Source organism: Elephantulus edwardii, unplaced genomic scaffold (assembly GCF_000299155.1).
Source record: "Elephantulus edwardii isolate Elephantulus edwardi_28Jun2011 unplaced genomic scaffold, EleEdw1.0 scaffold00129, whole genome shotgun sequence".
Lineage (NCBI taxonomy): Eukaryota > Metazoa > Chordata > Mammalia > Macroscelidea > Macroscelididae > Elephantulus > Elephantulus edwardii.
In genome coordinates, this window is record NW_006399879.1 from 3,121,577 (window position 1) to 3,145,261 (window position 23,685).

Genomic DNA, 23,685 nt, shown 5'->3' on the forward strand with positions numbered 1-23,685 from the left:
CTCACCAACCTGCATTATGCAGATGACACAACCCTGCTTGCTGAAACTGAGGAGGACCTGAAGCGCCTGCTGCAGAGAGTCAAGGACTGCAGCCTCCAATATGGATTGAGGCTCAATGTTAAGAAGACAAAGATTCTCAACACCGGGCCAACTGGCAGCACCATGATAGATGTAGAAGAGATTGAGATTGTTAAACATAACACCTTGCTTGGCTCCACAATCAGCACTCTTGGTACCAGCAGCCAGGAACTCAAAAGATGACTTGCATTAAGAAAATCTGCTGTCAGGGACCTCTCCAGAGTACTGAAGAGCAATGATGTCAGTCTAGAGACTAAGGTCTGCCTGATCCAGCCCATGGTCTTCACAGTTACTTGCCATGCATCAGAGAGCTGGACAATAACTAAGGATGATAGAAGAATTGATACCTTTGAGTTGTGCTGGAGAAGAGTGTTGAAAATACATGGACTGCTAGGAGAACAAGCAGGTCTGACCTGGAGAGGGTGAAACCAGGCTCCTCTTTAGGCAAGGCTTTTGAAGTTCTTCCTGACATACTTTGGGCATATTGCCAGGTGTGACCAGACCTTGGAAAGAGACATTATGCTTGGGAGGGTGGAGAGACAGTGCAAGAGAGGAAGACCCTGGATGAGATGGATTGATTCAGTGAGTACTGGGGTACTGAGTATAGGTGTGTCAGAGACAGTGAGGTTGGCACAGGATAGAGCAGGGCTCAGAGCTGTTGTACACAGGGCCACTATGAGTCACAAGCGACTTAATGGCACATAACAACAGGTCTGAGCAGCCAGGGTGCAGAGATCCTAAGGCCGAGGGCACCCTGCTCCCGGGAACCGGAAGACGGTACTGAAGACTAGATTGTCTTGATGGTGGGGGCCACAGACTTGCTGCCGAGCGTGGACAGTGTCCCCCGCGTCCGGCACTCAGCAAGTCCAAGCACTCGTCCCACCTGCCTGGTGCCCAGGGAAGATGCCACATCCACTTGCTGCCCAGTACTGAGATATCCTCCTCTCCAACACCCCATCTGCCTGCTGTCGAGGACAGACAGCCAGCATGCCACCAACCCAGCGCTCTGTATGGACAGTGCTCCTTCTACCAGACACAGCTGCGTCCACCTTCCAGTGCCCACTGCAGATGATGCACCCCCCCCCCAATCTGGCATCCCAGCCTGGACAGCACCCTATCCGCCTGGTCCCAGTGTGACGTCACTTCCCGCCAAGGTTGTCAGTCTTAGAGGTGAGATGCCACAGTGACAAACAGCCCCAGAGGGCAAGGCCAGCCCAGCCAAGGGGGGGGGGACAGCTCTGGAGGATGTCCCGCCAAGCCAGCACAGCCAGTGCCACCAGTAATCTGAAATGAGGGGGTGTAGTCCGTGGGGAGAGTCTGCAGTCAGGGACCTCTCCAGGTTACTGAGTAATGATGTCACTTTGAGGACAGAGGAGCACCTGGTTCAAGCCTTGGTCTTTTCAGTTACTTGCTGTGCATCTGAGAGCTGGACAATGAATAAGGAGGACAGAATTGGTTTTCTTTGAGCTGTGCTGTTGGAGAGGAGCACTGAACATCCCATGGACGGCCAAGAGAACAGATGCGTCTTGGAGAAGGTGCAGCCGGAGTGCTCCTCGGAGGCAGAGACAACAAACTTCATCTCACATACTTGGGGCGTGTTGCTAGGAGAGGTCATCCCTTGGAGGGGGACATCTTGCTTAGGAACCAAGAAAGCACCGAGGGTCAGCTGAGACACTTCCGACTCGACGGCAGCGAGTGGCGAGAGGGTGGCCCAAGCAGTTTGGTTAACCGCTTGGCTATTAACACAAAGGTCAGCAGTTCAAAAAATGGGGGAACATGCTTCCCTGAAGATCCTGGCCTCTGAACACAGCGGGCACCCCCACTCTGCCCTGCACCCTTGGTCTGAATCAGCACTGACCCCTGGCAGCCGGAGCTGACTTGGCAGTGGGCACCTCCACTCTGCCCTGCATCAGCACTGACCCTTGTCAGTCAGAGCTGATGAGTGAGCTCCTCTGAGAAGAGTGTACTGGGCTGTTCCCACCCACCTGCTCAGAGCTTGGGGTCGGGGAGGTCAGGCATACACGTGATCAGAGCTGAGCGCTCTGCTGATACCTGCCTTCGTCCCCCAGCTAGCAGAAGACCGTTGCCCTCTGCCTGGCACCCACCCCAAGACCCCCTAGCATGTCCAGTCTGTCCTGGAACCACCACTCCACAGATCCCTCCAGCCCCATTTGCCGCCACAGGGCCTGGTGCTGGGCAGGGGCCCCTGAGGGAGAGGGCTTGTCTGACCCCCAAGTCCAGGCCTGGAAGCTGGTCACTTGGACATGAGGGCCATGCCATCCTCCAGTCCCCATGAAGGGTGCTCGTCCACAGCCTCGGAGGACTGACCCTGGCCCAAGCTGCATGATGGCCATTCTCCGGCCCAGCTGTACCCAGACCCAGAGGTTGGTAACATTTGGGGGCCTGCCCCAAACAGCATAAGCAACTTGTGGGTGCATGTGCCGGGCTATGTCTACCATCCCCCAGAGCCAGCCCTCTGCAAACCCCAGCCCCAGCCTTGACCTCACTTTGAGAGCAGGGCCATGGGGTCATAACGAGGGTGGCATTCGCAGCTGGCGTCACAGCCGTGGTTCAGGGGTGGCGACTCTGCACTGTACAGATGACCAAGAGGGAGCCACCCTGAGCTTCACCTGTCACTTAGTCCTCTCATGGTGACCTGGAGGCTCTGCCTCCAAGTGTGAATGACCCGTGGGCGTTGTCAGGACACAGAGGGGCACAGTTAGCTAGCCCAACTTTGGAGGACAGTAGTCCCTGGCCTGGCAAGGAAGGGGTGGTTTCGAGGGGTAAACCCCAGTCCTGCAGAAAGGCACCCTGGAGATCTCCCCCTGGCAGCCCCTGGCCACCTTGAAACTCCCCAGAGCCTTGGGGACTCAGGCAGGGTGGCACTGGGCTTTCAGGTACCACCCTGACGTCGGGAATGTTGTCCTCAAGCATGCTGCCCACCTCCTACTGCACCGCGAGCTGTTCTCTGCTGGGGAGAGGGGACCCCATCGGGGACCTGAGATGGATCTTACCTGAAGGGTGCTGCTCGACGCTGTCTGGGCAGCAGGACAGTGGGGGCTGGCTCTGCCGTGCAGCCAAGCCAGTGGTCCACTCAGGCTGGTTGATGTGGCCAGACCCCGAGACCGGCTGTCTTTTGGGCGGGGTGGGGGGGTACCTGGGCAGCAGCGCTCCGTCTCAGGACTGGCCACCCTACCCCACCGCACTCGCTGTTAAATTATTTACTCCAGAGATCGCAGAGTCACATGATTCTCCAGACACGTGTTACCTGAGCGTTAATCTGGGGAGTTGAACCGTAATCAGAGGCTCCCCGTAATTACAGCGGTGTGAGCCTTTGATAAGCTCAGAGCACGGGCTCCAGCGGGAGGCTGGGGGCTGAGCTTCGAGTGTGGGGGTGTTTGAGCCCCTGCAGTGGTGAGGGGGGCAGTCCGCTGGTCCCAGGCTGAAGGCAGTCAGCATGGGTCCCCTTCAGGGCCACATGGAGTGGCCCCAGCAGACCTGGAGGGCATGAAGGGTGGGACCAGTTGCAGTCTTCAGCCAGGGGCAGGTGTCTGTGTGCCTGGGCCCAGGGTCCCACTGACACCCACTGTTATAGCCAGGTGTGCATGTGGGGGACCAGACCCCCAGATTCCAACCTGGCCCCATCCAGAGCTGCCATGGCCAGGAAGCATTGGCCTCTGCACCCCCTCCCTCCACAGCTGGGGACCACCCGGGCTCGTCGGGCTGATGTGATGATGAATGACCCTTTGGGGTGAAATTCGTGCCTAGGTATGCTCTGGGCAGCACAGAGGGTGAGCTGGCGTCTCTCTGCAGGGTACGGTCAACACGCTCTGCTGTAACTGCAAGGTTGGAAGTTCAAGTTCACCCAGAAGTGTTGTGGAAGAAAGGCTTGGCACTTTAAAAAACTCAGCCAAACTCAGCCCTGGGAGGGAAACCCTGGGGGCTGAGTTCGCCCACAGTACAGGTGGGACGCTGAGGGCTGGGTCAGTTTGATGGCTGTCAGTGCTGCTCCAGGCCTGGTGGCACAGCCCATGAAGCCATGAGCGGCTAATGAAAGGTTGGAGGGTCACACCCACTGCTTGCTCTGAATGAGAAAGAGGAAGTGGGCACCTCCTGAAGCCACATCTCCCTGGAGCCTGGGGCAGCACTGCCCTGTCCCCCAGGCTGGGGAGGCTGCAAGGAGGCGGGGAGGCTGCTGGGCGGCAGAGCCACATGACGCTGGGAAGCTTCCTGGCTGCTGTTTTATTCGCTTGGTTTGCTGCTGGGAGCTCTGCTGGGGCAAAGGGTGAGGCTTTCTGTTCATAACCAGAGGCACCGCTCAAATCAGTGGGCGCTCAGAGGGTTCCTCAGAAACCCCGTCCCACAGGGCGGCAGTGGGTGGGCACCACCCCACAGGGCGGCCGTGAGTGGAATCCCCCTGGTCGTGGGTCAGAACCATCACCAGGGCGGCTGTGGGTCAGAACTGTCTGCAGGGGCGGCCGTGAGCCGAATCCCCCTGGCCGTGGGTGAGTGAGCTCACTGCTAGTGGTGGTGTTAGGTGCCACTGAGTCGGCCATGACGCACGGCGACCCTGTGAACAACTGGTCTGAGCTTTGCCCGATCCTGGGTTTTCCTCCCCATCGCTGGTATAACTGAACCTACTGATACAGTCACTGTGCCAGGTCCTGTTGTTGAGGGTCTTCCTCTCGATGAACTTTCACCTTTCCAAGCATAATGTCTCTTCCCGAGGACTGGCCCCTTCTGCCCAAGGCATGTGAGACGAAGCTTCCCCACGCTCGCCTCCCAGGAGCACTCTGCTGCACCTTCTCTCCAGGACGTAGCTGTTAGTTCTTTGGGAATTCCATGGGGTGGTCAGTGCTCTCCTCCAGCACCACAGCTCGGAGCCATCTCTTCTTCGTCTTAGTTGTCCTTAGTCATTGCCCAACTTTTAGATGTGTAACAAACAGTTGAAAACACCACGGCTGGGGTCAGGCACACCTTAGTCTCTAAACTGACATCTTTGCTCATTAGCACTTGGGAGAGGCCCTTGACTGCAGATTTCCCCAATGATACGTGTCTTTTGATTTTTTGACTGCTGGTACAGAGGAGGTTGACTATGGATGAAATTGTTGACGACTCCATTTTTTTCCCCTCTCTCCATCCATCATTGGTCAGTGCTGAGCACGTTTGTATTGATGGGAGATGTAATCCACGCTGAAGCCCGTAGTCCTTGAGATTTTGCAGCAAGCAAGGTTGTGTCATCTGCATAACACGGGTTGTTGAGGAGGCTTCCTCTGATCCTGATGCCACGTTTTGCTCAACATACAAAGTATGGAAAAAGGCTACAGACCTAACATACCATTTTAAACCATGTAGTGTTTCCTTGCTCTGTTCAGACAGCAGCCTCTTGGTCTAGGTGTAGTTTTTGCATGTGCATAATTAAGTGTCCTGGGATTCTCAATCTTCTTAATATTAGCCATAATGTGTTGTGATCCACAGTCAGATACCTTTGTATAGTCAAAATGTAATACTGGGAGCCTCAGGCCCCTTGTTCAAAATTCAGATAGTACCTATGTTCTTGCAGGGTAAGCAGGATAGTGTCTAAACGGAGGTTCAGACTGTGCCTGTCACAGCCCCCGAGTGTCCTCATTCTCCGGGGAGGCTGAATGCTGGCCTGGGCCTGCTCCCCCCGGGGACCTGAGCACCACGGACAGCTTGACTCAGCTTGGGGACAGAAGGCTGCAGGCCTCTGAGGACCATCGCAGCTGAGTGTCCACTGTAGCCAGCTGGGGTCCCGGGCTCTGTCGTCCTGGGACAGGACCACTCCCATCTTGGTCCCTGGATCGCTCCCTGCCCTGCCCAGCCCTCATCCTCCGGAGTTTGGACCCCCTACACTCAGCCTGTGTGCTGTTGCGGTTGTTGTTAGGTACTGCCGAATTCCGGATGACTCATGGCGACCTTGTGGACAATAGTCAGGGGAACTGAGGCACAGGGCCACTGTGCTTGGGAGGAGGGCGTGGGGGCCACCTGCCCGCCATTTCTCAGCTGGGCCCTGACAGTTGAGCTGTTTGTCATGAGTAGCGGTTGGGAGCTGTGGTTTTGGAAACTGTCAAGGGGGTGGGTTGGGTGAGTTGCCCTCAGAGGCTCAGGCCGCTCCCTGGGGCAGATAAGGGGCCCTGTGGTGGGGAGGGGAGGAGAGGGCGGCACTTCAGTGGTCAGCGGCTGAGTCATACACACTTATCTCCCAGCCCCCCTACCAGCTCCTGTGGGCTGCCAAGGCTGGCTCTCTCCCCCAGCTCTGCACCCCAGGACACACGTGGCCTGCACTGGGCAGTGCTGGGCCGAGGCACCACTGTGTGTCCTTGGGAAGGTGGACACCTGCTGGGGGAGGTGGGAGGGGTCCCAAGGGAGGGGTCTGAAGGACCAGGAGGGTCTTGGGGTTGAGATTTAGGCTGATGGGGGTATTTTGGAGAGTCTTGGTGGCACAATGGTTCAAGAGCCTAGTTGCTAATGGAAAGGTTGATGGTTCAAACCCACCAGCTGCTCCCTGGAAGGAGGATGTAGCCGACCGCTTCTGGGAAGCTTGTTGTTAGGTGCCATCTAGTCGACGACAACTCACGGACCGACCAACGGCTCTGAACCCTGCCCTGTCCTGAGCCACACTCACGTCTCAGACACGCCTGACCCCACTGGCACAGTCACCGTGTCACTCCATCTCATCCACGGTCCTCTCCTGCACTTCCCCTCCACCCTTCCAAGCATGATGGAAAACGTTACAGCCTTGGAAATGCTAAGGGTGTCCAGAAGGGTCACTATGAACCTATTCAATGGCAGTGGACTTGGAGTTGGGGGCATTTCAAGTGGGCTGCATTCTGTGTGTCCTCCCTCGGTCCCGGCCACCATCTTTCAGCCACCCCTCAGTGTCCCATGTTGTCCCCCTTCTTTATCCTCATTGGCAGGGACTGTCCCCTGTGTCTGAGGCAGATGACAGAAGGGCTCAATCCTCCTAAACCTAGTACCTCTCTGCCTCAGTTTCCCTGCCTGTTGTTCGTAGGGTCACTGTGACTCATACGGAACTGGGTGGTACCGAACAACATACAGCACACACGCAGGACACAGGCTGTCTGGGGGTCCTGGGCGTCAACACTCTCCACTGTCGTCACCTAGGCTCCTTCCAGACCCCTGCACAGTGGGGCTGGCTGGGAGGGACGTTCGCCCCCTGGAACCGCTGTCCCCACAGCCATCTATGCTGAACAGCTTTCTTGGCGATTTCTTCTTGAGTGTGTTTATTTGAAAACACCGTGAGGACCAGACCCACTTTCTTCTGAATGACCCGCTGCCACAGGCGTCACAGCCCTGCGTGTGCGTCTCGGTTTCTGGAGGAGGAGACAGAGGTCCCCACAGGCCCAGGCGCATGCGAGGCTGGTGGGCCAAGTGCCCAAATTACTAACGGGTTTTCCAAGCGCCAGAGCTGCAGTTAGTTTCCCAAGCGGCGGGGCTGTGTCCACCCACCGAGCGCCGTGCACCCGCCTCGGGCACGCGCAGTGGCTCCCCGCGTCCCCATCCTTCCCACGTGCAACCTCGGGTGCACCCTGGTCCTCTCCGCGAGGTGCGTCTCTGCCTCCCATCCCCAGCACGCGCCTCCTCCCTGTGCACACACCGCTCCAGTACGCGCAGCACCAGCTACCTCTACACCCCGTGCGCGTGCCCCCAGCCCCCTCCCCCCACGAGCTCGAGCACGCGCGCCCCTCACCCCCAAAGCCGAGCGTGAACGCCCTGTCCCTCCCCCTGTCGCCCGCCACTCACCCGCGGGGGCGGTGGGCTGACTCGGTCGGCGCAGGCGCGCGCTGTGGGGCGGGGCGCGTGGTGAATGAGCCTGTTGTGCGGTGGGGCGGCCCGGCCCACGTGCCGGCTGGAATCAGAGGGGACCTCCTGGGGGGGGTGGAGTCAGGAGCCCCGAACTTGGGAGGGCTTACCACCTTTCTCAGGCGCAGCCCCTTCCTCTGTTCCTCCTCTGGGTCTCTCCAATCCCCCCACTTCATGGGCACAGGGCAGGGAGCCCAGGGGCTCACTGGTCTGGGCTGGCACCCTTGGTGGGTCTCCTGGCTCCAGAGAGGGAACTTCTCCAGCCCTCAGTGCCCTCCGATGGTGACACCGCTTGACACCTGTAACCTGTAGCACGGGCCAGGGTTATCGCTTCAGCTTCTTTCCTGGCCCCTCGGCACAATTCTGCACGGGACTTTGGAACCGTCCACGCATTTAATGTTTATCCAAACGCTCATTAGATTTAATTTCTTTGCTACCGGTTGTGACCTTTGGATGGGCGAGGGAGGAAGCGCGGGCAGATGGTGGGCACGGGTGGAGCTGGAAGTGGAGGGGATGGGAAGACGTTCCCCTAGGCAGAGGGCAAGCCGGGCTCAAGACCAGGAGGAACTTGTCTCGGAACAGTGGCTGCATCTCAGCATCGAAGGCTGAGGCCAGGATTGGTCAGAGAGGGGGAAGGAATCATCCGAGTCAGGACACCAGTCTTGGGTCTGGGGGGAGACCCCTGGCCTGGCAGAGCTACAGAATGGGGCGGGGAAGACGGAGCCCCTCAGAGGTGTCTGGTGCCAGGTTCTGGGGCATGGCTGTGACCTCCCATCGCACACGGCGGTGGGCCTAGTGTGTGGACCCTCGGGCCCCGTGGTGTTTGCAGGATCTTTCAGCCTTCATCTTCCCTCAGATGCTGCATTTCAGCTCCCTTCTGTCTGCCACGTCTGTTTCATACATGGAGATCTGAGTGTGACCTCCTGGGGCCACCTGTCCCAGCTCTTCACTGAGCCCTCCTCTCCCCTCAACTTCAGTGTCTGGCCCCCTTTTCTCCCCCATGTTCCCCTGGATGCCTTGGGGGATGATGTGTGGTCCTGGGGTCCCAGCCCCTCAACCAGGGCTTCATCCCCTCAGCTCCCACACAGCTTCCATAGTGGATGTCTCGACTGCACTCAGCCTGGGGTGCCCCAGTCACCTCCTCTCATGCCTCGGCAGTCTGCACCCCATCCTTTCAGCTGCTCAAGCTGTAACTGAGGGGAGGTGCTGGACACCCTTTCTATCGCAAGTCACTTCCACGGCCAGCACCCAGGCCACACACCACGCCTCATTGACCACCGTGGTCGCCTAGCGGTGTTGTGGCTTTGTTCCATGGAGATGTCAGAGGGACACTTGGCCTCACCATGGCCACCTGCGGTATGTCACGTCTGAGGACGGATACCCACCCAAGCTCTGTGCTGGGCCCACCTGCCTTTCTGGGATGTGATTATTTACTGCAAGCTCAGTCCCTAGTTGGTATTGGGGTCTTCTTAGGTGCTGACCCCTTCCCCCAGACGTCCTCATGGCTGGCTTGTCCCTCCTCCAGCAGACCTCTGACCTCGCTTCCCTTCACGTATCCTTCGAGGTCTGTCTGATTTGTTCTTGAAGATTCACATTGTCCTCTGATGATGACATCTGTCCCCAGGCAACACGGGGCCAGGTCCATCCTGCTTCCTGCAGGGTCCGGCCCTGCCCAAGATCACGGTGAGGGGTGCCCCTCCCCTTTCTTCTGCTCTGGGGTGGGGAGGGGCTGCTAGGCCAAGCTTGGGACCCTCCAGGAGACAGAGCGGAAGCAGTGTCCACTGTCCATCCCACAGCCCGTATACCACACCATTGGTCTTCAGGATGGCCTGTCTTCCGCCACTTTGTTCAAGTGTATCTTCAGCACCTGCTCACCTCATTCTACCTGAGGCCCCCACCCTGAACCTCTGTCTCTTGTGGATAGTGCCTTATCCACATATTGTTTTAATTCTCACTAGAGTGTGAGTGACTAATAAGGAGCCGTGATTGGTATTTTCAAAGACCGACTCCTTTCCTGCCTGGCTGTGGCCCTAGTTCCAGCCTGGGGTGTGTGAGGGGGTGTTGAGAGCCACCATGTCACCACCACATCCACCCACATCATCCCTCACCATGTGTGCTTCTGCAGGGGGTCAGCTGGGCAGCGCCTGAGTTACAACTTCACCTTCCTGGACGGGTTCCTGGACCTTCTAGGGGAGAACCAGCTGGTCCCAGGTGAGCACCGGCCTTTACTTCTGGCCCTCCTCCACGCCTCGCAGTGAACCAGCCCTCGCCACTGGCTGCCTGATGTGGGCTGGTCATAATCCTGGCGCTGGCAACACGGGAAGGGGGCAGCGGGGAGAGGAGAGATGTGGTGGTGTAGGGTGGGTGGGACGGTCACACTGGGACTGCATCACAGGCTTTGAGCTGATGGGCAGCCCCTCGGGCCGCTTCACGGACTTTGAGGACAAGCAGCAGGTGGTGGAGTGGAAGACGCTGGTCTCGCTGCTGGCCCGGAGATACATCGGTGCGCAGGGCTGCCCAGGGTGGCGGGAACTCTGGACAGGCTGTCTCCCCACACCCATGGGGCCCCTCTCCTTGCCCTTTACCCAGTATCTCATTGGTCTTCTGTGTCAGGGTCCCAATGACCCGGTCCTTCCTGATGGGGTGGGAGCGTCTTCAGTCAGACATCCCATTCAGGTCCAGATCCTCCCCTATGGACTCCCCAGAACCCTCTGACAGGATTCAGCAGTATTGCCCCAGGGATGGGGCCTATGCTTGGCTAGCTCTCCAGAGTGAAAGGGGGGCACTGGGGCATCTTTGCAGGTAGGTACGGGCTGGAACATGTTTCAAAATGGAACTTTGAAACGTGGAATGAGCCGGACCACCACGACTTTGACAACGTGTCCATGACCACACAAGGTGGGCAGTGCTCCTTGGGGTCCTGAGCTGGAGGTGGGGGATAGGAGTTGAATAGAAGATGACCCGGGGGATCGGGACATCAGGGGTCACCCTGGGAGGGAGGAGGGTCACATGTCAGGGGCCTGGGACACTGTGGTGAGCACGGTGGTGGACATGGTGGTCCTGCCGGCCTAGGGTTCCTGAATTACTATGATGCCTGCTCTGAGGGTCTGCGAGAGGCCAGTCCCGCTCTGCGGCTGGGCGGCCCGGGCGACTCCTTCCGGCCCCCGCCACGCTCGCCCCTGTGCTGGAACCTTCTGGAGCATTGTCACAACGGGACCAACTTCTTTACTGGGGAGACTGGTGTGCGCCTGGACTACATTGCACTGCACAAGAAGGTGTGGCCCACCGTTCCGCTTGGGCCCAGTCCTTCCACCTGGGACCCCAGCTTTCCGCACAAGACCCCTGCTAGCCGAGGTACAGGGACTTGTGCGTGGGGCTGCTGACCCCAGACTGCTGCCCACAGGGCGCAGGGAGCTCCATCCACATCCTGGACCAGGAGTTGGAGACAGTGCGGCAGATCCAGAGCCTCTTTCCCAAGTTCGCGGACACCCCAGTTTACAACGATGAGGCCGACCCACTAGTGGGCTGGTCGCTGCCGCAGCCGTGGAGGGCCGACGTGACCTACGGGGCCATGGTCGTGAAGGTGCGCTCCACACAGGCTGGCTCTCCTGGGGGCCTGGTGGGCGTGGCGTGAGGGGCGTGGGGGTGCGCCGCTGGCTCCAGCTCCCAACTCACACCTGCAGGTCATCGCCCAGCACCAGAATCTGCTGATTGCCAACAGCAACTCCTCCATCCGCTATGCGCTCCTGAGCAATGACAACGCCTTCCTGAGCTACCACCCGCACCCCTTCACGCAGCGCACGCTCACCGCCCGCTTCCAGGTCAACAACACGCACCCACCGCACGTGCAGCTGCTGCGCAAGCCGGTCCTCACCGCTATGGGGCTGCTGGCCCTGCTTGGTGAGCCTGTCCCTGCGCCCCCCGTCATCCCTGGGGTTACCGGCCCTGCTGCTGCTCCCCACCCCAGGTGTCCTGTTAAAACCTGCCCTGTTCACTCCTGGGGCCGCTGGCCCTGCTTGGTGAGCCTGTCCCTGAGCCCTCTTCATCCATGGGGTTGCTGGCCCGGTCCCTGGGCCCCCATAATGCCCTGCCCAGTTCACCCCTGGGGCTGCTGGTGCTGTTAGTGGACCCTGCCCCTACTCACTCCCTTGGAGCTCCTGTCCTCTGCTTTAAGCCAACCTGCAAACAGTCAGGACAGACCCTGGCGCCGGTCAGAGAGCGACAGGGCCTCCTGTGACTGGGGCTGAATGGTGTGCAGAAGCTTTTTTGGGAAGAAACAGTATGTAGGAAGACCCCGAGGCAGGGGAGGCGCATGAGCTGGCCCTGTCTGGGGGCGTGTACCCAGCAGTGCCAGGTTTTTTTTGGTTCCTCTCCCAGGCTCCACTCCTCCCCAGCTTCAGGTGGCTGGGACACCTTGGTGCATACGGGGAAGACCCAGACGCGGAGAAGGAGGAGGTGGGCGCTGCTGCATAGTGACCCTTCCCTTGCGTCCCCCACAGATGAGGAGCAGCTGTGGGCAGAGGTGTCGCAGGCGGGGACAGTGCTGGACAGCAATCACACGGTGGGCGTCTTGGCCAGCGCCCACCGCCCCGCGGGCCCTGCTGACTCTTGGCGCTCCACGGTTCTGATCTACGCAAGCGATGACACTCGTGCCCGTGTCAACCTCAGTGCCACCATGACCCTACACCTGCGTGGGGTGCCTGCGGCGCCAGGTGAGCAGTGAGTTCACCAGGGGAACATCATCCTAGCTAGGCATGACCAATAGGGGTATTGTTAAGGGGGCGGGACCAAAGGGGTGTGGGGTCCCGAGAGGGGCGGGGTCCAGGGAAGGGCGGCCGGTGATGCTGGGTTCCTCTCAACTTCCTCGCAGACTTGGTCTACGTGATGCTCTCCATGGACAACCGGCGCTGCAGCCCCTACAGCAAGTGGCAGCACCTGGGCCAGCCCGTCTTCCCCTCGGCAGGGCAGTTCCGGCGCATGCGTGCAGCCGAGGTGCCAGGGTGGGCGTGGGGTCTCCCCTCAGGTCTGGGGGAGGGTGTCTAGTCCTGGCTCCCAGGCCCTGAGGAACTTCCGCCGCCCCCAGGACCCCGTGGCCGCAGCCCCGCGCCCCTTCCCCGCCACAGGCCGCCTGACGCTGCCGCTGGAGCTGCAGCTGCCCTCGCTGTGGCTGCTGCACGTGTGTGCGCGCCCAGAGTGGCCACCGGGCCCGGTGAGTGACCATGCGCCCCCGCCCTGCGCGCCCCCACCCCGCGCGCCCCCTCTTCACCGTGTCCGCCTCCCTAGGTGACCCGGCTCCGGGTGCTGCCCCTGACCCGCGGCCAGCTGCTTCTGGTCTGGTCCGATGAGCGAGTGGGCTCCAAGTACGTGAGTGAGGCCTGCGCCCAAACTCTGCTCCAGTTGGTGCTGCTCTTCTGTGCTCGCTTTCACTCCTCCCCAGTGTACCCCAGCATGGGGGGTGCATCCCTGCCGCTTATTCACCCTCCCGCCTCCATCCCCCATCTGCATCTTACCTGCTGTTCTTGCACCCATCTCTCCCTTGCCTGCCTCCCACCTGCCGGTGACCAGCGCCCCTTCTGCCCAGCGTGCACCTGTCCGGCCCTTGGGCAGTCCATCCATGTGCCCACCTCGGAGCTTCTTCCTACTCTAATTCGGAGTGGGATTGTGCATTAGAAAACAGCACCTGGGCTCTGGTCCCCCTCCACCAGCCTGGCCGGACATGAGTGCCCAGGGGCACAGAGGGGCCAGGAAGGGAGTGGAGGGAATAGGAATCTGGGTGGTTCCCCTCAGGCTTCCAGGGATCCCGCTGACTCCGATCTGAGTTCCCAAACCCGACCTGGGCCTTCACTGCACTCTGGGTCATGCTCTGCCCTCTGCAGGTGCCTGTGGACGTATGAGATCCAGTTCTCTCAGGGGGGTGAGGCATATACCCCCATCAGCAGGAAGGCGTCGACCTTTAACCTCTTCGTGTTCAGCCCAGGTTAGCCCGTCACCCACTCTGGCCCCAGGGAAGCACCACGTGGGTGGACCCAGGGCCTTGCAAAGCCTGGAGGCGGGGGGTATTGGAGATCTGGGCCATTGGAGTGGGCACCCCCTCAAGGCCCACCATGCACCACGGGCCTTTGTTTCTCCAGACTCCAAGGTCGTCTCTGGCTTCTACCGGGTCCGTGCTGTGGACTACTGGACCCGGACTGGCCCATTCTCGGATCCCGTGCAGTACCTGGAGGTCCCTGCCCGGTGAGGGCCACTGCCAGTCACCCCGTGAGCCTGAATGGACTGTTGATCCTGGGGTTGATTGGCACCCCAGAGGGCCGGGCCGCCTCAGCTGGTCAGCTGTCAGCTCCGTTTGCCCCATCCTGCACCTTGCCACTTAAAGTGCCTTTTATGTGGTTTGAATCCACCGCGTGCTCTGCCGGAGGAGGGGTAGTCTCCTCCTGTACCAGTCAGATTTGACGGAACACACACAAAAATAATGAAACAAAACGTTTAAAATTCCTTTTTTACATGTTGATCTTGAAGTCAGACTTCATGGATGAACAGGATCAGCCCTGGGGGGTCAGTGCGTGAGGGAACAGCAGGGGGTTATGGGCTGTGAGGGCCTGGCTGGGGCAAGGCTAACCCCCACCCCCACTCACAGCCACTCCTCACATGGAGGGCTGCTGGGCAGGGACAGGTGTGAGCTGCGGGTGAAGGCAGCACAGCTGTTCACCGTGGCTGTGCAGTCCCTGGAGAGTGTCATGACCTCATATGGGGTTGGGGGGCTGGCTGGATACCCAGTCACTTTTGGGTGGTATGGGCCTCTTGGACTTCCAGCCCCTGCATCTTAGATATCACGCCACAGAGGAGTGACTTGAACAAATAGAAGTCTGTTCTCTCACAGTTGAGGACACTAGACATCTCGTGGGGTTCAGGGTACTGGCGTCGCGGAAGACATCCTCACTGTTCCCGCTCTGGAGGAAGGCTGTCTCAGCACCCTTAGACCCAGCATTCCTTGGAGATCTCCGTGAGTCCTGGCTTCAGCCCTTCCCTGGATCTCGAAGGTTCTCAGGACAGGATGGGAACCATATGGATTGCTTCTCAACATCAGGAAAGCGAGAATTCTCAGCACTGGACAGACAGGTATCATGATAGATGGAGAAAAGCCTGAGATAAATGGTTAACAGCTTCATCTTACTGAATCCACGGTCAACACCTTGGTACCAGTGTCAGGATGTATATTGCACTGCGAGAGTCTGCAGTCAGGGGCCTCTCCAAGTTACTGAGGAGCAATGATGTCAGCTTGAGGACTACGGTGTGCCTGCTTCCGACCAAGGTCTTTTCAGTCACTTGCTACGCATCTGCGAGCTGGATAATGGATGAGGATGACAGGAGAATTGATGCCTTTGAGCTGTGGTGCTGGAGTACTGAATGGGCAGCCAAAAGAGCAGACATGTCCTGCAGAGGGTGCAGCCAGGGTGCTCCTTGGACGCAAAGGTGGCAAAGCTTTGTCTCACATAACTTTGAGCTTGTTGCTGGGAGAGGCTATTCCTCGGAGAAGGACATCATGCTTGAAAATGTCAGTGAAAGAGAGGAAGACTCTCAACGAGGTGGATTGACACAGGGGCTGCAGCAGTGGGCTCAGGTGTGTCAGATGAGAAGGATGGTGCAGGACAGACAGACGGGGTTCAGGTCTATTCACAGCGTCACTGCGAGTCGTATCAGAATTGATGCCACCTAACAGCCCTTCCAAGTGGCGTAGCCCTGGTCTGTGCATTGCTGTAAGATTTAACTCATGGTTGCTGTGATGCTAAACACTGTGACACTGATGTGTCAAACCATGGTGGACAGTGTTGGGCGGAGCTTCCCAATTAAAACAGGCTTGGAAGCAGGAGTGGCATCCACTTACAAAATACCTCGCCTCTGGAAACCCTATGAATGTGGAGAAAGGATGAAAGTTATACAGGTGTTCAGGTCTTTTGTTCATAGTGTCGTTATGGGTCAGTCTATGACTCGACAGCACTTAACAACAACAATAACAAAACACCACAGCCCAGGAACCTGGTCCAAAGGGTCTGCTCTCCTGTCTTCTCTTCCTTGGTGGTGGAGGCCGTTCTCCTTCTCCGCTCACTGCTCTCATTTCACCTGCTTTAAGCTGTAAGGTGCTGCAGGCCACACCCCAGGGGAACCTCCTGACATCAGAACAAAGTGGGGGCCAGATTATGGGTGTCACATCCCATCGTAATCCCCTCAAATTGGATCGGGGTTGATGACATTATTGCACATTTACCAAATCATATCATCACGTTCAAAACATAGAGGATCATAGCTCAGCTGAGTAGACACGCAGTTGTGGAGGGACACGGTTCAGTCCATGACTCCCTGCATCCCTGTCCTGCACTGTGAGGAGCTGAGCCAGGAGAGGGAGGGTGGACACGTGCTGGGTCGTGAGGACCCGTCAAGGCTGCTCCCACACTTCACCCAGCAGAAGGGTAGGCAGCATCCTTGACAGTATCTGTGCTGGTCTTGGCCACTTCCTTTGGGTCCCAGGCTAGCAGGGGCTGGGGAAATATGGATGATTGGAGAGGAGTTGTCAGGAGTGACCAGTCCTTGGAAAAAAACCTTACCGGGTAGGGTGGAGTGTGAGAGAAAGAAAGGAAGACCCTTGGCGAGATGGATTGACCCCGTGACGGACGTGACAGAGATTGTGAGGAGGGCACAGGGCAGGGCAGGACTCACATCTTTTCATAGTCGCTGTGAGTTGTGGGCGAATCAATGGCACCTAACAACAACAACAACAACAACAACACAGAGATTGAGGGTTAGGAAAATCACAGGAGAGGCTGGAGAATGGGGAGGCGCCCCCAAGCCCAAAAGGGGCTGAGAGGGAGCGGGTGCTTTCCCAGTAGGGGAGACGTTTGGTCCAGGGCTGCAGGTAACCTCTGGGCCCTGCTGGATGGGAGCAGGGCACAGGGGCCACCACCTACGCCCTCCCACCTCTGATGTACCCTCTCGGCCTTACACATCCATGTGGAAGACAGAGGCAGCATGGGACCCTAGAGTCATCGTCAGGGGGCCCAGACGGGGATGCGCTGAGGGGGATGGGAGGAGAGAGCGTGTGTCTGGACGGGCAGCGGGAGACACACGGGGTGGTTCCATGTACTCCTGCCCTCTTCCTGCTCCTCCATCCAGGCAAAACGTTCCTGTCCCTCTGTGTCCCAGCCACCAAGTCCTGCCAGCCGTCACGTCAGCGTGGTCATTCTTCCAGCGGGAATCACCTGGTCCATCCGCGTGGACTCCAGCAGCTCAGGGTCAGTGTTTGGGCACGTGGGCTTCTGTCCCTGCCTGCGGTTCCTGTGTCAGCGCCCCCTTGTGGAACCCCTCACTGTCCACTTACGTTACGACGCTCACGTGTCATCTCAGATCAAGAAACCATGGCCACCCAGACTTGGCTCAGGTCCACTCAGCGGAATCCACGTCGCACAAATGTGTGGGGCAGCCCTGGTCTGCCTGAGTGCACGACGTCCTCCCAGGGGCCAGTGGTCACCACGACCTGAGGTTGGACTGCTACGTCCTAGAGGAGACAAATGCACGGCCATTCTGTTGAGAGTGAGGACTCATGAGGCCCAAATCACCACACCCAGCTGCCCACCTCGGCGTGTCCAACTGATGCCCACCCAGCTGCCCACTTCGGCGTGTCCACTTGATGCCCACCCAGCTGCCCACCTCAGCATGTCCACCCAGCTGCACACCTCTGGAGTGTCCATCCTGATGCCCATCTCTGGAGTGTCTACCCAGCTGCCCATTTTAGGAGTGTCCACCCTGATGTCCACCAAGCTGCCCACTTCAGTGTCCCCTAAATGCCTACCCAGCTTCCCACCTCTGGAGTGTCCACCCTGATGCCCACCCTGATGCCCACCTTTGAAGTGTCCACTCTGTGCCCACCCAGCTGTCCACCTCTGAAACGTCCACCCTGATGCCCACCCTGATGGCCACTTTGGAATGTTGACCCCTCTCTGGTGTTTCCACCCTGATGCCCACCTCTGGGTTGCCCACTCAGGAGTGTCCACCCTGGTGCCCACCTCTGGGGTGTCCACCCTGTCCCTCCAGCCTCAGGGTTTTGATGGTCCTAGGACATGAGGAAGGACCACATCCACCAGGGAACATGGGTGCTAAGATGTCTCCCTGTCCACTGCAGGCTCTTCAGCCCCCAGACTCAGCGGGAGAAGGGCTGGCCAACACACCCCCATCACCATGGAGAAATGACCAGTACCCCAGATGGGCTGGGGGTGTGACTCATGGACCCCAGAGGGTCATCACAGCGCACGTGCAGTCACCACGGTCTGTGCGTAAATGGTCACCAAGGACACACGGGCCAGGCCTGAGGGTGACCAAGACCTCCTTTCAGTACTGCAGTAACAAATGCCACGAGACGGTGGCTTTAAACAAGAGAATGTCATTTTTTTACAGTTCAAGGAGCTGAATTCAGGCTCCTTCTGTCAGCTCTGCGGGGAAAGCCTAGTCTCTGAGCTTCTGTAGCCTGTGTTCCTTGTTTTCTTAGAGATCTTCATGTGACCGTATTTCCCGTTTCTGCTTCCTTGTTTCTGTCAACCCTATAGGTCAGAAGAGTTTAGGTCTTGTTATAAAAGCCATAAACAACCTTTAGGACTGAGTCACTGGGCTTGGTGATCTAGGAGCAAAGACTCAGGGGACAGCCACCTGAGTTGACAGAACATAACTTATAAAGGATTACATTAGGAGAGTCGCCTATCAGAGACCTCGCCAAAGCACTCAGGAGAAATGATGCCAATTTAAAGACTAAGATGTGCCTGATTCAGGCCATGCTCTTTTCAGTCACTTGCTATGCGTCTGAGAGCTGGACAATGAAGGATGACCAAAGATGACTCAATATCTTTGAGCTGTGGTGCTGGAGAAAAGCACTAAATATCCCATGGACTGCCAAGAAAATAAACACCTATGTCTTGGAGAAAGTGCAGCCGGAGTGCTCCTTAGAGGCAAGGATGCAGAAGATTCGTTTCACATACCTTCGGCAGTTGTTAAGAGAGGGCAGTTCTCTGGAAAGGTGGAGGGTGAGCAAAGGAGTGGAAGACTCACAATGAGATGGACGACACAGGGCTCAGCTGTGTCAGAGGTTGTGAGGATGGCACAGGACAAGGACAGGGTCAGATGTGTTCACAGGGTCAGTGTGACTTAGACCAGACCCGAAGGCACAGTTCTTACAGACAGACGATACTCTGTCCTCTTTTGCTGTTGTCTTAAAAGCTTGTGAACGGCCAATGAAGATGCAAAATGGGTCTTTTCCCACATGGAGAAAGTGAAGAAAATCGAAGAGCCAAGGGAACAGTTGGTCCCAAGGAGGAACAAACCACGAATCACGGGTCCACGAGCCCAAGGCCAGAACTAGCTGCCGGCCACCCGCTACTACGGACCCTCAGGACAGGGATGATACTGGAAACCCTGGCAGAGTGGGAGGAAGCAGCAAAATTCCAAATCACGGAAGAGATCAGAGTTCCCGGTCTCACAGAGACGGGCCGTGTCCCTCACACACCCTGCAGTCCTGCAGCTGACCTGCCTTGGGATCATCTTTCAGCCCAGCAACAGACATGCTTAGGAAATGAACAACAATACGCGTGAGAATCGTAATCCTGAGAACCAGCAACCCCACGAGAAGACGGAGAGAGCAGCGTTTGTCCAAACACAAAGGTTAGAAGGCGGGCAGGGCAGAGAAGGAGCGCGGATCAAACCCAGGGGCGATCTCACGGCCTCATTCACGTTACAGAGAAAACGATTTCCAAATAGGATTGTGTGGACAAGTGCAGACATTCGAATCCCAACATGTGTTTTGTTGTTGTTGTTGTTAGGTGCTGTCGAGTGTAGCAAGAGCTCAGTTGGCCCTGTGGACAGAAAATGATGCTACCAAGCCAAAGGTGGGTGACATTAATCCGCAGCCCTCAGGCCTACTTTGAATTGTTTTTGGTCAAACATTGTTCTAGGTCGTAGACCCCTGGTGTGTCCACTTGCTGTGAAGCTGAACACTGTGACACTGATGTGTCAAATGTGATAATGGTCACCCAGAGTGGACAGTGTTTGGTGGAGCTTCCTGATTAAAACAAGCTTGGAAGCAGGAGTGGCATCCACTTCCAAAATAGCTTGACTCTGGAAGTTCTATGAACCTCGAAAAAGGGTGAAAGTTATACAGGTGTCCAGGTCTTTCATTCATAGGGTCGCTATGAGTTGCCTACGACTTGACGACACTTAACAACAACAACAGGTATTGTTGAGTCAAATATGACTCATAGTGACCCTATGAACAACACACCGAACCCTGCCTTAACCTGTGCCACTCTCAACATCTCTAACACACTAGAGCCCATTGGGGCAGTCACGGTGTTCATCCATCTCGTTAAGGGGCTTCCTCTCTTTACTGACCTTACACCTCTCCAAGCGTGATGTCTCTTTCCAAGAAATAGCTTCTCCTAGCAACGTGTCCAGAGTGTGAATGATGAAGCGTCACCATCCTTGCCTTGGAAGAGCACTTGGGCTGCACTCCACCAAGACATATGTGTTTGTTCTCTTGGCAATCCACGGGATGTTCAGTACTCTTCTCCAACACCACAGCTCAAAGACATTGGTTCTTCTCCTGTCATCCTTAGTCACTGCCCAGCTCTCAGACGCACAGCAGGTAATTGAAAAGACCTTGGCCTGAATCAGGCGCACCTTACTCCGACATCATCGCTCTTCAGTAATTAGGAGATCCTTGACAGCAGACTTGCCCAAGGCAGTACATCTCCTGATCTCCCGACTACTGATACTGAGGGAGCTCATTGTAAATCCCAGCAAGATGACACCGTTAACGACTTCAATTCTTTCTCCATCTATCATGACGTTGCCTATTGGCCCAATTGGGAGGACCTTTGTTTTCTTGATGTTGAGATGTAATCCATACTGAAGGCTGTAATCCTTGATCTTTTGCAGCAAGAGTTTCAAGTCCTCCTCACTCTCAGCAGGCAAGGTTGTGCCGTCTGCATAACACAGGCTGTTTGTTGATGAGACTTCCTTTGATCCTGATGTCACATTCCTCTTAAGAGTCCAGCTACTCTGAATGATTTGTTCAGCATACAGGCTGTGTAGGTATGGACCAAGGATACAGCACTGATACACACTTTTCTTAATTTTAAACCCTTTGTTTGGACAGCAGCTTCTAATCTAGGTACAGATTTCGCACGAGCACAGTGAAGTGATTTGGGATTCCCATTCTTCACAAGGTCAGCCACAACTCTTTATGATCCACACAGTCAAATGCCTTTGCATAGTCAATAAAACACAAATAGACATTCTGACATTCTCTGCCAACAGCCAGGATCCATCTGGCATCAGCAATGAGATCCCCAGTGCCACGGCCATTTCTGAACCCCTCTGAACACATATATTTGGGGGGACATGACTTACATAATAAGGAGACACAAGCGGTTAGGTGGCTTGTGTTACAGCCTGGATCTGCGGCAGAGCCTCTTCTCGCCAACATTACTGCTCTCCAGTCAGTGGCTGAGAGCGCTGGGATCAGACATATATATGTTGTTCCCCAAATACAGAGTCCTGTCAAACACTGTGCCTTTTAGAAGTGGACCCAGGAGCAATGGCTTACCTCACTCTAAACGGCACATCCCATCTCTGCACTGACTACGGGATCTCTGAAAGGGCCATGAGGCTTCTTGGTAAGATCTGGGTGGTTGTTAACCAACCAGCACTAAGTCATCTAGAAGGTCAGAGCTATAGGCTGAACCCTGGCAGCAGGGGATCAGATGGAATCCAGGCAAACTGTCAAGGTGCGCTGACGCACCTGCCGTGTGAATGGTAGTGGCCGATTTTCTTTATTGATGGGAGTAATACAGATCATGTACTTGGGGCATGATTTATTTTTTAGCCTTTATTTTTTGCCAATGCTTTCAATGCTGCTTTTACTTCCTCCTTCATTACCATTGCAATCACTTGTTATGCATCAGAGAGTTGGACAATGACTAGGGAGGATAGAAGGAGAATTGACGCCTTTGAGCTGTGGTGCTGGAGAAGAGTATTGAATGTACCATGGACTGCCGAAAAAACAGATTCATCCTAGAGAGGGTTAAACCAGGCTACTCCTTGGAGGCAAGGATTCTGGGGCTTCGTCTGACATACTTTGGGCATGTTGTAAGGAGAGACAGGTCTTTAGAGAGGGACATCACGCTGGGTAGAGTAGAGGGACAGTGCAGGAGGGGAAGACCCTCTATGAGGTGGATTGATTCAGTGACTGGGGTAATCGGGATGGGTGTGTCAGAGGCAATGCGATTGACACAGGATAGAGCAGTGTTTAGGGCTGTTGTACATAGGGTCACTATGAGTCGCAAACGACTCGATGGCACATAACAACAACAACAACAACAACAACAACAACAACAACAACAAATCAATTCTTTCTAGTACAGTGACTCTGTGTAGTCCCCTCATCTTCTTTGATGCTTTCTGGGTCATTCAATATATTGTCAACAACATCTTTCAATATTGTGACATAAGGCTTACTTGCTATGCATCAGAGAGCTGGACAATGACTAAGGATGACAGAAGAAGAATTGATGCCTTTGAGTTTTGGTGCTGGAGAAGATTCTTGAACATACCGTGGGCCACCAAGAAAACAAATAGTTCTGTTTTGGAGAGAGGGATACCAAGTTTCTCCTTGGAGGCTAAAGTTTTGAAGCTCTGTCTTACATATTTTGCGCAAGTAGCCAGAAAGGACCAGACTTTGGAGAAAGACATCATACTTGGAAGGGTGGAGGGACAGCATAGGAGAAGAAGACACAGGATGAGATGGACTGATACAGTGACTGGGACCATGGGGGTTTGTGTGTCAGAGTCAGTGAGACTGGCTCAGCACAGGGCAGACATCAGAGCTGCTGTACTTAGGGTCGCTATGAGTAGCAGGTGACTCAACGGCACGTAACAACATTGTTGTGGTGGTGGTTAGGTGTAACTAAGTCTAGTACAACTCATAGCTACCCTACGAACAACAGACCCGACCTCTGTCCTGTCCTGAGCCGTCCTCATCATCTCTGACACACGAGCCCATTGCTGCGGTCACAGTGTCCATTTGGCTGAGGGTCATCCTCTTCTTCGCTGATTCTTTCCAAGCATGATGTCCCTTTCCAAGGAATGCCATCTCTGAGCAGTATGCCCAAAATATCCGACATGGGGCTTCACCATCCTCGCCTCCAAGGAGCACTTTGGCTGCACTTTCTCCGAGGCGTACCTGTTTGTTCTTTTGGCCGCCCATGGGATAGTCAGGACTCTTTGACACCACAGCTCAAAGGTATCAATTCTTATTCTGTCCTCCTTAGTCATTGTCCAGCTCTCAGATGCATAGCAAGTGATTGAAAGATTGTAGACTGAATCAGAAGCACCTTAGTCCTCAAACTAATATCATTCCTCCTCAGTCACTTGGAGAGGTCCTGGACTGCTAATTTCCCCTAGACTTCCAGACTTTTGTATTTGTGTCCAGCTGTGCTCAATAGGTGTCCATCTGCTTAATGTCCTCTGTTCACGGATCCGATTTTTACATATAACATGTTTGCATAAATAATGCACACCCACTTGTAATGGGCACAGCATAAATAGGAAGTTAACATTCAAACCAACCAAACATGTAGCCGGGTGGGCAGCAACGTTGAATATTGGTCTTTCTAACTGGTAAATGTCTTTCATCTACTCTTTTCTGTAGAATGCTTGTCTGTCAGATAC

The 23,685-nt window shown here is 56.1% G+C and overlaps 1 protein-coding gene across 1 annotated transcript in view; it reads left to right on the top strand.

Annotated features, from left to right (window-relative positions):
- Window positions 1-23,685, top strand: part of LOC102869771 — an 88,629-nt gene that overhangs the window by 32,139 nt on the left and 32,805 nt on the right. Inside the window, exons 6-19 of the mRNA XM_006893645.1 lie at window positions 10,049-10,134; window positions 10,319-10,426; window positions 10,726-10,821; window positions 10,996-11,198; window positions 11,327-11,506; window positions 11,607-11,823; window positions 12,423-12,635; window positions 12,794-12,915; window positions 13,007-13,132; window positions 13,207-13,283; window positions 13,800-13,900; window positions 14,055-14,157; window positions 14,558-14,672; window positions 17,089-17,223. Coding sequence (XP_006893707.1) covers window positions 10,049-10,134; window positions 10,319-10,426; window positions 10,726-10,821; window positions 10,996-11,198; window positions 11,327-11,506; window positions 11,607-11,823; window positions 12,423-12,635; window positions 12,794-12,915; window positions 13,007-13,132; window positions 13,207-13,283; window positions 13,800-13,900; window positions 14,055-14,157; window positions 14,558-14,672; window positions 17,089-17,223 — 1,882 coding nt within the window. The remainder of the gene's footprint in view (window positions 1-10,048; window positions 10,135-10,318; window positions 10,427-10,725; window positions 10,822-10,995; window positions 11,199-11,326; window positions 11,507-11,606; window positions 11,824-12,422; window positions 12,636-12,793; window positions 12,916-13,006; window positions 13,133-13,206; window positions 13,284-13,799; window positions 13,901-14,054; window positions 14,158-14,557; window positions 14,673-17,088; window positions 17,224-23,685) is intronic.